Here is a 15,415-nt window from a genome sequence, read left to right as displayed (position 1 = left end):
AGAAGGCGAGATGTTTGCTTTATTAAGATTTTTTCAGAATGAACTTCACATTTACAGTATAAAAACTGCTCAGAGGTCACTATCATCCTGAGTTAGAATATCTGGGATGTTAAAAAAGGCTGAATTCTTTCACATAATGCAGGAAAAAATAAGCATTGGTCGGGTTTTTACAGCCTGGAATGTTACAGTTTTAGAAATGTCTGGATTGATGCAGGTAAAAGACTAAAAAAAACTACTGTTAACCATCAGTTTGATTGTCTGGTTCGAGCTGTCTGACTTTACAGAATTATTCATCTTTCTTGATGCTGCGGCGGCGTTTCTGGTAGTAGACGACGGTGAGCAGCACCCACATGTTGAGCAGGGTCATGGCGATGAAGCGCACCAGAACTGCAACAGAGAGAAAAACATAAAGATGGTTAAGATAAAAGTTACAGAAAGACCTGGACAGTGAAAGATGACTTTTTTTTATTATTGTTATAAAAGATAATGTTCCCTTTTTCCATCTGTAATCTTTTTTCTTGACTTTTTCATTTTTTATTGGACATTTTTATTTTTTTAGTTACAGAACAGTAAACAACAACAACAAAAAAAAAAACATAAAATAAAAATAGGAAGAGTACCGTTGAAAAGTAAATACAAAAAGTAAAGACCATAGCACCATAAATTGTTATATAAAGTCAGATCTTATGGGTTTCACATATTCCGTCCATTTTGACCAGATGTTATAAAAAGAGTCTCTCTGGAATCTAAGGGTGTGTGACTATTTTTCCATAATGTAAATTTCTTGTGTAATATTGATCCATTCTTCAGTAGTTGGAGGGTCCGGTTTTAGCCATTTTCTGGTTATGACCTTCTTATTTGCATGTAAGGAGAATCCACAACAGCTTTATATCCTTGTTTCTCCAATCTGTAACATTTATGTACATTTTCTAAGTTACCAACTATTTTAGGACCAAATACATTGTTTATGTGTTCGCATACCTTTGACCAATATGGTCTTAAAACAGTGCAGTCCCAGAAGATATGCTAGTGGTTGGCCCCTGAACATCCACAGAGTTACATGTATATCCACAACACTGGTGCTTTTTTTGAGTAGGCTTGATAAAAAAACCTGATCGTATTCTTCCAACAAAATTCTCGCCATGTGTTGGATCCTGTTCCTGACTTTTTAATCCTCTAGTTTCCCCCTGAGTCGGTACGGAGGCCTCCTCTCTGCACAGTCGTGCTTTGGCTCGTTTTACGCCTGATGACCTTCCTGACATAACCGTCTGCATTTATCCGGGGTGGGATTGCTTCTGGGCTGCAGCGTGGCAGAGCAGGACTCGAACTGCCAACCTCTGAAGGACACACAGGAACGCTGGCTCTGACTATTTATCCTCTAAATCAGGGATCCCCAATCCGGTCTCCTGCAGGTTTTCCAGGTGTCCCTGCTGGATCACACCTGACTCAGGTTCAGACCAGCTCTGCACATGTCTGCTCCATACACACTGATTGGAATCAGGTGTGTTGCAGCAGGGACACTAAGAAAGCCTGCAGGACACCGGTCCTCCAGGACCAGGACTGAGGATTCCTGCTGTAAATGTTAGAAAGTTTCCCTGGAAATCTTGCGCCTCCTTACTGAGCTTTACGTTTCAGCACAACCACGAAGGTGAGCAGCGATTTGTCAGGCCAGCAGAGCTGACCAATCAGAGCTCAGGTAGACCAGGTAGGCGGGTTCCCCACCTTCTGTTTTGAACGCTTTTATTATAATTTATTTTAATCCAACTAAATTGCAAATACAATTTAACAAATACAAACAATTAATTCATTTAAAATTAAAACAGTTAATTTATTCATTCAGGTTTATGTCTGGCTTTATTTGCAGATGTTTGCTTTTTTTGTTTGTTTTTTTAATATGCATATTAACGACGTAGAGAATTATTTTATATCAAACTAAATGTAACAAACTAATTTATAAATGCAAAGAAAAACTAGAATGAAATGAAATATATCAATGTTCCATCCCAGCCATAATAAAAGTATTCTAATCATTTAGAATCATTTTAGGGGGAGGGGGGGGTAACAAAGAAGTGTATGAGGAAACATAAGAGCCTGATACAAGTTGCACAATGATTAAGTTATCTAATTAAAAAACATTATAAAAAGGCCATTATATGATTGAGTCAGAATAAAAACATGCTTTTAATAAAATGGATAAAAATAACACATTATAGTAAAAGTGCAATAAAATAACCTGCACTTATCAGAAAGTAAAGCCGCCTAACAACACTGCTGTTTTGTCAAATGAAGTTTATTTACTGGGTTTGTATGGTGCGCTAATTATTTCAGTCTTTCCTGCAGAATCTTTCACTCCGTCTTCAGAAGCAGAAGATTTACTGAAAGGTGAGTCAAAGTTAAAAGCTAAAACTGGGAACTTGTTTTCCTGTCCTCCACACCAACTGGTTGCAGCCTCCCTGAGCTGGTTTCTGCCAGAGGTTCCGCATTACTGCAGACGCCGCACCGATCCGTCTGTCGATCTCGCGCTCCATCCTTCCCTCACTGGTGAACAAGACCCCGAGATATTTAAACTCCTCCACTTGAGGCAGGACCTGACTCCCGACCCAGAGAGGGCAATCCACCCTATTCTGGCTGAGGACCATGGTCTCAGATTAGGAGGTGCTGATTCTCATCCCAGCCGCTTCACACTCTGCTGCGAATCGCTCAAGTGAGAGCTGGAGATCACGACCAGATGAAGCCAACAGGACCACGTCAGACTTGATCCTGAGGCCTCCAAGCCGGATCCCCTCAAAACGTCGACACTTAAGAGTGTATGTTACTGTAATTATCATTACTACTAACAAATAAAGCAAGCCAGGTCCTACTTTTTCTCTTCATTTTGTGTGTTGAGGCCAACTGATAAAACAGAACAGTTGTCATAACTGATTAAAAAAAGAAAATTTAGACATAATAACATGATGGCTTCAGTAATTTTGTGACTTCTTAATTCCGAGGACTGAACAGCTCAGCAGCTCTTTGTTTCTGAACTGAACACCCAGAAAATCACCGTTCCTCGGTGCTCACCCCGGGTTCCCACGCTGCTATTAGCTGCAAAACATTTAGAAAACAAACCTTTTTCTCTCACAAATGTTGATGAAATATTCATACGAGGGACTCCTGGAGTCACTCAGGCTGACTTACCCTGCATGTCTCCCGTTGTCACCGTGGTGGTGTAGATCCGTGCTGGAACAAGGAGGAAGCAGACTTAATGACGTGCCCATTATCCAACACAGCATCTGATATGTAATTAATAATGTGTTGAATTGCTAATTTATTAAATGGGGAGCTGAGAAAATAAGATCATACATATTCATGAACTGAAACATTACACCAAGGAGAGTTTATGGGAAATTATCTGTTAAAGAAGATCAAATTCGGTGTTTTTTCTCCTTTTGTTGTTATTTGGAAAGCAGCAATGAGACTCTGGTGTGTTTTTAACCTAAACCTGAGCTAAAAGGTATCTGAACATTTAATACCACCTGCTATCTGATAATAAGTGCATTTTTTTGTTGTCATAATTTTAGTTATTTCGGTATAAATACATTTATTTGCATCAAAAGTTCTGTTATAATAAGCGTGCAGGAAAACCTCAAAGCAACGGGTTATTTAATTTTACAGCTGATTATTAAATAAACTCACCCATACAGGTGTAGGTAGCCATGGCCCAGGTGAGCGCGCTGACCTGGCCGGCGTCCTTTGACCTCCACAGACACTGCAGCTGAGCAAACTTACTGGCGGCACTAATGAATGTGCACATGCTCTGAGGAGAAAAGCGCAGGGCAGGCTTTATGACATGACGAGCTGAGCTTTAAAATGTGAAAAGTTTCCTTCTAACATCTCCAGCTTTGCGGGGAAACGCGGTGCATGACGGCAGCTCTGGCTTATTTAAATGCAAAAATGCCTGAAGACGTGTTCATCTCGTCAACCAAGCGATTCCAGGTGCGTTGCTTCGGTGCACCGGCTGAAATGAGGTCTGGCTACCTTTTCTTCTCAAATCTCCACCTCATTACTCCTCAGTGATGACATGTTAACTCCTTACTGTGGCACAAACGGCCCCTTATGATTGATTTTAAACTGATTTATTACCATTGCCAGGTCTATGATCCACCTCTCCACGGTGAGGAGCCTCCAGCCTCCGACCAGCCTGAACGCAGCACGTTAAGGCAGCAGCGCGGCTTACAGAAAGACTTACGGTTCATTGATTTTCTGCAAGACTGAAGGAGCATTTTGCACATTCATTACTGCTGTAAAGCGTAAGGATACAGGGCGGCGTAGATGAGGCTCTGCCGCAGGCTGCCGTTGTAGCGAAGAATCAGGAGCAGGAGAAGGACATCTGAAGACACAGAACAGGTTAGGAATCCTAACGCTGCAGGCTGGGTTCAGGCTTCATTTCAGGGGCCCAGGGGCCGCTGACGTGCCGTCGCTTCAGCAGCTTTTACTTCTCACACTGTTGCAGCGAGTTAAACTTGGACACAAGTAACAAGCAGCATGTGAAGTTACACAAACTAAAAAATAATCTAAATCAGTGGTTCCCAGCCTGTTTTCCTGGAGGACCCCCCCCTCACCGTGCATTCTAAAACCACAGTTAAACAAATTATCAACTTATATTTAGGACGAATCATCTGCACAGAAGTGTTTCTAAAAGACATGTCTCATTAACAAAACCCTCCCGAAACCCTGGTTTCATGTCAAATGATCTAAAACATTTACAAAACCGTTCTGCATGACGGATAATAATCTGAGGACACCACGCAGTCCTACTCAAGCTGTCATTTCTGTGTATTTTGACAGGAAAACTGGTGATAGGTACTGCAGACATCTTGGAGGACTCTACAAAGCGAGGTCGATGGTGGGGCCTATATTGTTCATTTTTTATATATACATACATATATATATGTATATATATATATATATATATATATATATATATATATATATATATATATATATATATATTTATATATAAATGATTTATGTTCAGTGTCAGATGTTTTAAAATGTGTTATTTTTGTAGATGACACAAATATTTTCTGTTCAGGTGATGAATTAAATGATGTAATAAAAACTGCAACAGAAGAGATGGGAAACTAAAATCCTGGTTTGATTCTTTCAATGTAAACAAAACTAAATTTATGATAATTGGGAATTGTAAAAAAAAAAAAAAAAAGCCAAAACAAAATGTATTGATTTAGAAACTGATCAAGTAAAAATTGAAAGAGTGTCTGAAAATAGGTTCTTAGACGATAAACTGAGTTGGAAACCTCACATCGATCATCTGTGTGGAAAAATAGCTAAATGTTTTGGTCTTATATCAAAAATGTAGATATATCCTAAATTCCAAAACATTACTTACCTTGTACAATGTTTTAGTATTACCATATTTTACTTATTGTATGGAAGTCTGGGGACTACTTTTAAGACTACTTTGCTAGTTATCCTACAAAAAAAAAGAGCCTTAAAGGTTATCAATCATGCAGGATACATAGATCATACGAATAATTTAGTTTTGAAAGTACGTTGCCTTAAATTCTGTGACTAAATTAATTTTAAAATAGCTCAATTTATGTTCAAAGTTCAAAGTAATAAGATGCCATATAATATACAAAAGATATTTAAAGACAGAGCTGCTGTGTACAACCGGAGAGGTAAAGCCATGTTACAGAAGCCATATGTACGCAGACATATATCCATTTATGGAGAAAACTTGTGGAATGGACTAAGTGATGGTTTAAAATCCTGTATTAATATTTTCCATTTTAAAAAAATTGACAAGGAATTGTTAATGGAGAAATATACAAAAGGAAACAATTCATAATCTAATTGGTTGTTTTAATGTTGTCTTTGTACTGATGATTCAGTATGTAAAGGTTTACTAAATAATTGTGTTCAAAAGACTGTAAATAAGGAGTAGTATCTAAATAAGCCTTGGGCTTCCTACTGCTCCTTCTCATATAAGCTACACTGTTATACAAATGTGAATTTTTGTTCTTGTACTGTATATGTGTTTGAGAGTTAAAAAAAAAACAAAACAAAAAAAGCTCTTTTATTTAGTTAATGAGTGCATTTCGATCCGTTCTCTGTCAAAACGATCCCAAACTGCTGCAGTAATGTGGAGATCAGGGCTACGATTCTGCTGCAATTCACTTCATGGTCCCAGTAAGGAAATTAGTCCTGGATTTGACTGCTGTTCCATCAGCTGCCTTGACAGTCACAGAACATTTCAGGACCAGATTATGGTCCCAGTTTGACCTGTAGCCACACTGTGAGGAACCTCATGACCGACTCACTAAAACGGCTTTTTTCATCTCTGTAATATAAGAAAACTATAGCGATGCAGTGAGATTAATACGAGCATTTGTTGCTTCATTTGTTGGTTTTCATGCAGCTGCTTTAACAGCCTCCAAATGCTTAAAAAGGCTGCAGGGAGCTCTGATGCAGCCTGGCAGGAGACAACACATTTCCCCAGTTCTGCTTTCTCTCTGTTGGCTTCCTGTGACTTCCAGGATGGAGTTTCAAGTTCTGCTGCCTACATATAAAGCTTTAGATGGTTTTAATCTGACCTATGTTAGAAAACTCCCAGTTCCATACAGTCCCAAAAGAGCAGTCCGCTCCCTTCCAGCAGGCCAACTTCTGGCTCCTCGGGTCTGGAGACGTGAACTGGGAGGGAGAGCCTCCAGCTACCAGGCTCTTCTCCTGTGGAACCAGCTTGTGATCAATGTTCGGGATGCTCGATCAAACCAGACTTAAAACATTCAGGATCTGCTTGAGTCTGAGTTTAGCTAAAGTCTCCTGCAGAATTACATTTTTTTTTTACTTTATTCTAGTTTCATTATTTTTGTTAGCTTTACTTTTTGTGTTAAATGTGCTTTTAATTAACACTGTTTTAACACATTTTACAGTGAAAGTTAACTTTTTGCTGTTGACTGTTTTAAATTATTGTATTAATTGTATTTCTAAAACTGCTTTTGTTGCTTTATGAAGTGCTTTGAGGTGCTTTTCAGCTGGAAAGGTGCTATATAAATGAAGATATTACTTATTTACAATATCAGTACATCACATCACAATAATCTACAAGCAGCCATCCACCCACACAGCGGAAATCACAACTGTGTTGCACAGTTCCCACCGATGAGCCTCATTTCAGCTTGTCAGAAATCTACGGGTGACATCAGGGAGCCTCCGTCCATCCTTTATGTACAGTCTATATGGTCGTGTGCCCTCCTTCAGCCTTTTCTCCCTGTTTCCCGAGGAATGCCTTCTTGCCAGCCATGTTTCCATGGAAACTATTTCTATTGAAGCCTCGACAAGCAGGCGATTGATCAACTGAGGGTCCAGATGCATCACCTGTGACAGTTTTTTGTCAGATTTCTTAACGAGGAAACTTTCAGACGCTGCTCTTCTGCTGTACGTAGTTTTTTTTTTTTGTTTTGTTTTTGTTTTTTTTTACTCCAGAAACTTCTTATTTCTCTGTTTGTCTGGTTTTCTCAAACATTTATTCCGTCGAGTTGGGAGCACTGACCTTTCTCAGGTCAGTGTTACATGGATTCAGCAAAAACTGAATTAAAAAGAGAGCTGAAACAGCTAATATGCCCCCCCGAAATAATGTTTTGGACATGCACGATGACGCAGAAGTGTCAGCCAGACGTTAGATAACTGACCTTGAGCAATGAGGATGGGATATTCCAGGTATGTTGGAGGTGGGTAGTCATAGTACATCTGGTAAGTCACAAAAACGATGAACCTGCAGAGCACAAGGTGTCGGGTTATTGAACTGTTGCTGATGTTGTGAAGCTAAAGTTGCAAGATGTGTTTTCCACAAGCTGCTAAAAGAATCTGCACATTTTACCAAAAGCTGTTGTAGGAGGAATTTTCCACATCAGAGAAGGCTCCTGTAAAGGTTTCCACAAAAAACTGTGGAATAACTAAGAATTCTGTTTTATTCATTTAACAAAAAAAAAAAAAAAAAAAAAAGCGTAAAATTTCTCTAAGTCACAACTGAAGACACGAAGTGACTGAAGAACAGTCTAGACTGGAAGAAGTGATAATGTCCACTTCCACCAGATGTTTCCTGAAGATGTTCATCAGACTTGTACAACAATAAAGAAGAATTCTGGACACCCTCCATGTTTCTTGGATGATGCAATACCTTCTACTTGTCATGTTAGTCGAATTAAACTCAGAACTCTGACGTAAACTTTCTTCTTTTTCAGTCATTCAATGTCAATATGTCTTAATGAGACATTATTTGTTGCGTTATTTTGCAACAAATAAGATGTATATTAAGCTTTAGATGGTTTTATATGTAAGCTTGTTTGTTGCATTATTTTGCAACAATTATTGTCTCATTAAGACATATGAACAGAATGATTGAAAAAGAAGAAAGTTTAAGTCAAAGTCCTGACTTTACCTCTACTAACATGACAAGTAGAGGGTATTGCATCATCCAAGAAACATGTTGCATTTGTTGCATCAGCGGCTTCGAAGCCAGAAACATACATACTCTCATAGAAATGTCTTTAATATGTTCCAGTTCAACGACTGCAAAGTGTTCAGGCTTTAAAGGCAAGAAGCAGACCCACACCATGATACCTCCTTTGCTATGCTTCACAGTTGGAATGCAACTTAGAGTTCTCCATGATCCTCCCACTTCCTCTGTGTATTTTACTCTCTCTTTATATACAGTCTATGATTTCACTACATCCTCTGCAACCCTGGTTTACAACCTCATCTCTGCATCTGTAAACACTTGCAATGTTTAACTTGATATTAATGAGAACAGACAAGCACCAATGGCCCCAAATGAGCTGGATGAGTCATGGATTCATGGTCCTCTGTGGGTGTCACGTGACAGATCTTTGAGTTTGGTTCAAGATTTCCCAGATGATCAAAATTATTAACCTCTCCTATCAGGTGTAGCTACGTATGCATGTTGAAGCTGGGTTGTCTGAGTGTTTCCTGCGCAGTAACAGCAGATTATCACCAGCACAGTGGTGATATTTAGAGCAGCCACTACCAGGCACAGAGAGACTGGACAGTGCCACATTATTCTGCCTCACAGAGACTGATTTGATCCTCCATCATCCAAAAGCAGACAAGTGTCTGTTCAGAAAACTGATCAGAAAATGTGTCTGCTGCTCACTTTCCCGCACAACGCTTCACACACTTCCATCATTTTCTGTTAAATATGTCCAACAAAAACTAAACAAAAACCCAACTTTATGCTTTCTCCTCCACTTTCATTTCTCTGCACTTGCAGGAACAGGACGCATCACATCAAACACAAACTTCCACTCATTTATCACGATTAATCTCCATCCCTGATAAGATGCACAGTTTAGACAAGCAGCAGAAGCATCTGCAGCTGAAACCCCTCCACAGAGATGCATCTTAGAAGTTTTTCTGTGTGCACCTACCCGATGAGCTCCAGGAGAAGGCTGTTCAGGCTGACTCCTGTCGTACTTTTCGCTCGCATCAGTACAAAAATCTGCGGGAACTTCAGCACCATGCACAGGAACAGCGTGCTGAAATTAGCGATGTGAAGCAAAGTGTCTGACTGCATTTTCTAAAAACTTCAATTAAATATATATATTCTTAAAATCGTCTGAATTCTTCAGATTTTTTCTTTTTTCTTCTTTTTGTTTTTAACACTTAGCTTCCAGCTGCTGCGCTGTCACCGCTGTCAATAATGTCATAATAAAAGCCAACTTCCGGTTTAAAATATCAACTAACTTCTAAATTTTACTTTATAAGATCACTAAACTCCAAAGACAGAAAAGGATAAACTTAAGAAATAAAAAAAAAACTTCAATGAATCTGATTTGAGTTCAATTAAGCTTGGTTGTTGTAAGAGTTAATAAATAAACGTAAACAAACTTTTAATTTGAAGGAAATTTGACGTATTTTCCGCTTTTATTTTTTTTAACTTGACAGTTTCCTGTTTTCATTTCCGCATTCATCTGCTGAAAGCTGATTTGCTCAAACACAAACCAGCAGAAGTACTTGAAATATTCATTTGAGATCTTTAGGAGCTTCCTCTGCCTGTTTCCTCTCTGAAATGAGTCGACGATACAAAATTATTTCCACCATCATTAATTAGAAAGTTATTTACTGATGAAAGGAAGTTAATAACTACAAAATAATAACAACATTAAATCGTTTAGTGAATATTTGCATCAAAATGGTCTATTTAGAAATACAAAGTCTGTATTTTCAAGAGATATGCTGGAGTAATGTTTTTCAAAGTTACAGTAGCCAAAATGACATTTTAATATAGCAATACAGCCAAAACTTGAATTATGCTGCTGTTACCTTGCAGTGAGTTTTTTTTTCAATATATAAATAACAAAGTTTCAAGCCTTTCTTTAATAATTATATCTAAAATTTGTATTTCAGCATGAAAGTAATTAAATTAGTAAATGAAACTGATTTATAAACCACTTTTCACAAATAAAATAACAGTGTTAGACATAAAATGAGTGCAATAAAAATATAAAGCTAAAATGAATAGAGAGAATTGTTTACAAGTAAATAAATTAATTAGTTGGATATATACATCCTAAAGGAGATTATAGGACACATGTGCAACTGCTTTTAAAGAATTGAATTTGACATTATTATTGTCTTTTATTTTTGTTTTTGTTTCTTAGCAGGTACTCCTGGTTTACAGTTACAATACTTGTTAATCCATCTTTCTTGCTTTACTAAACTGAGTCAAATAGCATTTAGTGTGAAATTAAAAGGATTTTGTGAAAGGTTTATACTACAATTTTAAGGTAATATATATCAGAACTTTGTGACAATCAACTGGTCATTGCCAGGTTTTAAACTGAGGTACAACCCCAGATGTAAGGAAGCATATGTCATTGTAGCAAATAAAAATGACTTTATCGTGTTATAACATGTAGTGAAAACCTAAAATATAAACCATATTTGTCCATGAATGAAGCAACTGTGCATGCAGTTGATCAGAAAAATGTATAATTTGCCAAATAGGATTAAACTGAACTTCACAGCAGAGAATGTGATGAAGCTTGGAGGACGCTGTGATAAACCAGAGAGAACAACGTCTGTATGCTGATAACTTAATTCTCACAATCCCTGTGGTGCATATTGCCTTTATCATTTTATTGTTAGTTTCCAGAAGACACCAGGGTCATAATGTTAACCAAAAGCAACACACACACCCAGATACACGTATGCATCATCTAACTGTGCGCAGGCAGGTGATGTGTGTTGCTCTGTCTCACATTGAACCATTATCGCATCAACATGGCTGCGTGAAATTTTGGTATTGTGTGTTTAGGTTTATTTATGTTCTAAAGCTCCATCCTGATCTTGTTCAGATATAAACATGACCAAAGCTGCTGTTATAATGTGAACCCCAACCATTCCCCAAAATAATTAATGAATTAATTCATTATCCGTACCGCTTGTCTGATTAAGGGTCGTGGGGGGACCTGGAGTTCAATTCAATTCAATCCAACTTTATTTATATAGCGTCAAATCACGGCAATGCCATCTCAAGACGCCTTACAGACAGAGGGGAAAACATAATGAAGGCCAATTCATAATAGCCTATATAAGGAAACCAACAGATTGAGTTGGGTCCAACTCAATCTCCCATCCTGAGCAAGCACACTGGCGACAGTGGGAAGGAAAAAACTCCCTTTTAACAGGAAGGAAACCTCCGGCAGAACCCGGCTCAAGGACAGGCAGCCATCTGCCTCTGCTGTGTGGGGGGGGGAAGAGGACAGAAAGACAACAGACAACAGGAACTGCTACTCCCGGCCAGGGAGACCTGCTGAGACAGGAGACATACATGTTAATGATGCAACACTGTTATGGGGGGGGGGTAAAAGAGAGAGATAAAGAGAAAGAAGCTCAGTGTATCAGGAAATGTCCCTCAGCAGTCTAAACCTATAGCAGCATAACTAAGGGATGCTAACCATCCCTAGCTATAGGACTTATCAAAAAGATAAGTCTTCAGCCTAGTCTTAAAGGTGGGGAGGGTGTCTGCTTCCCTAACACTAACTGGGAGCTTATTCCATAAGAGAGGGGCCTGATAACCAAAGGCTCTGCCTCCTGCTCGGCTCTTTGAGACTCTAGGAACCACAAGTAAGCCTGCAGTCTGCGAACGAAGTACTCTGCTTGGTATATAAGGAACAATGAGGTCTTTGATATATAGTGATGCCTGGTTGTGGAGGGCTTTATATGTAAGGAGAAGGATTTTTAATTCTATTCTAGATTCAACAGGCAGCCAATGAAGAGAGGCTAAAACTGCTGGTTCTGGTCAGGACTCTGGCTGCAGAATTCTGGATCAGCTGAAGGCTTTTCAGGGCATATTTAGGACAGCCTAGTAATAGAGAGTTACAGTAATCTAGTCTCGAAGTAACAAAAGCGTGAACCAGTTTTTCTGCATCACTCTGAGATAGAATGTCCCTAATTTTGGCTATATTACGTAAATGAAAGAAGGCTGTTTTAGTAACCTGCTTAATATGTGGGCCAAAGGACAGGTCAGGGTCAAATATTACTCCAAGGTTTCTCACTGTAGCACTGGAAACTAAAGTAATGCCATCCAGGTTCATTACAAAACCGGAAAATTTAGCTCTGAGTTTTTCAGATCCAACGAGAATTACTTCAGTCTTATCTGAGTTTAAGAGGAGAAAATTTCTAGACATCCAAGTCTTTATGTCTATGAGACAATTTTGTAGCCTAATGGGCTGATTTGTTTCATCTGGTTTAAAGGATAAGTATATTTGAGTATCATCTGCATAACAATGAAAGTTTATTCCATGCTGTCTAATAATTTTGCCGAAAGGGAGCATATATAGCGTGAAGAGTACTGGTCCAAGTACAGAACCTTGAGGAACTCCATGACTTACTGTAGTTTGGGAGGACTTGTCATTTACATGAACGAACTGAAGTCTATCAGATAAATATGATTTAAACCAGCTTAACGCTGTACCTGTAATTCCAATCACCTGTTCTAGTCTTTGTAACAGAATGTTATGATCGACTGTATCAAATGCAGCACTAAGATCAAGCAAGATAAGTACGGACACAAGTCCTTTGTCTGAGGCCATCCTGAAGCAATATGTAAGTCTGTCTCAGCAGCCGTTTGGCGAGAGGGGGGTTACATAAAGCCCGAAATATTTCATATTCCCAAATTGCAGAGGGATTACAGTTTTCAGTTAGTAACAAGGCCAGTTTGAAGTTGACCACTCATAAAACCTACTTGATGTTAACATGACACTAGGAAGAGGCCATTGATAAGTGAATGGTGGTTTGGTGCCTTTAAGAGATAAAACTATAAAATATAGCAATGAAATGTACACATAAAATAAGAATGAAAACTATTTCATCCTTAAATCTAGTTTTGTTAAAATAAAATATGCATGTTGCAGGATACATTTATCTTTTTTTAAATTAAGAGATATTTTTGAAACAGCAAATGTTATGAATATTAAAAATATTAGACTCTAATTAAATACTCCCATTTTATGTAAGCTGTATTCACATTTTTAGGTGATTTAAAACCATAGACTGTATATAAAAAGATGGACGTAGCCTCCGTGACGTCACCTGTAGGTTTCTGAATCGAAGCTTGGTGGGCGGTTCCTACCATCGCCATCTTGGCAGGGGCATGCACGTCATCTCGCCAGGAAAATACAAATATGGGCAAAGAGGTGGAGCTGAGAGGGGAGCTGTGAGCATCATGGTGGATGATTGACATCGAGCAAACTCTGAGCTTTATGTAGCTAAGAGCTAACTGAGCTAACCCTGAGATAACGGGAGCTAACCAGCTAATGGATGTAAGCGGGCTAAAGCTAAGTCACGTTGTTAACCGGCTAAAAACCGCGGTTGTTCTACTTCTTCTTACTTGAAACAGGAGATTGGGTACCTGTCAGTCAAAAGGACACGCCCCTAAATATGCCGAACTTCCAGATTAAATTACTTTAAAACGGGCGAGTTAGAAAAAAAAAAAAATCACCCCCCCCCCACAGTTGTCATGAAGGTAAACCTGACCTATTAAGCCTAAAATGGATTTTTGAACCAGTCTGTAAACATGTTTATATCTATGCCGTGAAGTTGGTCTTTTTAACATATGAGTCTATGAGGATATGCTCTGTTTTGCAGCCCCTAGTGGATGAAGGGGGAACTGCAGTTTTGTGCACTTCCACATAGGCTTCACTTTTAACCGCCCGAGGAAAAAGGCAGAAACCCATACCAGAACTACAATACAAGATTTTATTCTGAAGGCCAACCGGAAATGGCCGAGTTACGCAGCACATGGTTTTATTTGACGGAATTAAATCCTCTGCTGGACATTTTCCTCATGAGTAAACGGGCTCAAGCTGCAATCTGCAGGTAACGTTGCTATTGCATGAATACTATTAGCGTGCAGATATTATGTTTGCTTATATTTCTACTCGCCAAGTGGCTCTTAAGCAGCTAAAATGTTTGTATTTATGCTCGGAAACATTAAGTTAAGAAGCTAATGTGAATCAGAAAAGGCACTAAAGTAACTTTTCCCCTCATTAAATCCAAATTTAGTTGAGTAAAACCTAACTGTTTGGACCAGATATTACTACAGTATCTAATATATAAGACGATGTTAGTCTGCATCAGCCTGGGACATATGCTAACCGGCTAACTCATATAGCTAGCTTGTATAGCAGCTAATTAAGTAGAGACAAACTTGTGCATTTTAGAAGACAAAACACGTTTTTTCTTTTCTTCCACGACTATAAACTGGTGAAATGAAGGAGGGGTCACTGGTGAGAAGCTGACTTCCTTGACAGAGAGGATACTGTCAGGGAAATAGCCAGGCTAAAGTATAAGATACATGATTAACATCATCCTAACAACCTGAAGCAAACCATGCAAGCATCTGCAAAGTTATGACCTGAGATCATGATTTCCACAGGTGGTTTCAGTCATTGAAGTTGATTAATTCAATTTCAATTCAGTTCAACTTCATTCATATAGCATCAAATCACGGAAAAACCATAATGAAAGCCAATTGATAACAGCCAACATAAGGAAACCAACAGATTGAGTTGGAGGCTCCAACTCAATCTCCCATCCTGAGCAGCACACTGGTGACAGTGGGAAGGAAAAAAAATCCTCCCTTTATTAGATTAGATTAGAGCTGCTCAGTTTGAAGGTGACTAAAATAAAAGGGATGATGGACTTGATTGGGCTAAGTGGAAACACATGGGTCACATCGAAATTCTCATGTAAACCTAAATCCCTAAGGACAATGGTGTCTATGAATACTAGATCACACTGCTGCTGTTGAATTTAGGATGCAGGAATTAAGATGTAAGCAGAACTAAGTTTGTATCTCAAGAGTAAAAAAGAAAAAGTCATTTAATTC

The 15,415-nt window shown here is 38.6% G+C and overlaps 2 protein-coding genes across 2 annotated transcripts in view; one reads left to right on the top strand and one right to left on the bottom strand.

Moving 5' to 3' along the window:
- Positions 1-12: 12 nt before the first annotated feature.
- slc66a3 (solute carrier family 66 member 3) lies at positions 13-9,656 on the bottom strand. The gene is made up of 7 exons (XM_079261527.1): positions 9,450-9,656; positions 7,695-7,777; positions 4,300-4,369; positions 4,123-4,180; positions 3,676-3,796; positions 3,178-3,219; positions 13-387 (listed from the first exon to the last, which is right to left on the bottom strand). Exons 1-7 carry the CDS (start codon positions 9,593-9,595, stop codon positions 287-289), a joined length of 621 nt encoding a protein of 206 aa, XP_079117653.1. The 5' UTR covers positions 9,596-9,656; the 3' UTR covers positions 13-286.
- Positions 9,657-14,342: 4,686 nt separating this feature from the next.
- LOC306772463 (CAP-Gly domain-containing linker protein 4) overlaps positions 14,343-15,415 on the top strand; it is a 57,025-nt gene continuing 55,952 nt past the window's right edge. The window contains exon 1 of the mRNA XM_079261935.1: positions 14,343-14,403. The gene's annotated coding sequence lies outside the window, so the exon portion shown is untranslated. The remainder of the gene's footprint in view (positions 14,404-15,415) is intronic.

This window comes from Telmatherina bonti, assembly GCF_933228915.1.
Source record: "Telmatherina bonti genome assembly, chromosome: 22".
NCBI classification, from domain to species: domain Eukaryota; kingdom Metazoa; phylum Chordata; class Actinopteri; order Atheriniformes; family Telmatherinidae; genus Telmatherina; species Telmatherina bonti.
Note: the sequence above shows the minus strand (reverse complement) of the source record. Positions and strands in the feature narration are given on the sequence as shown.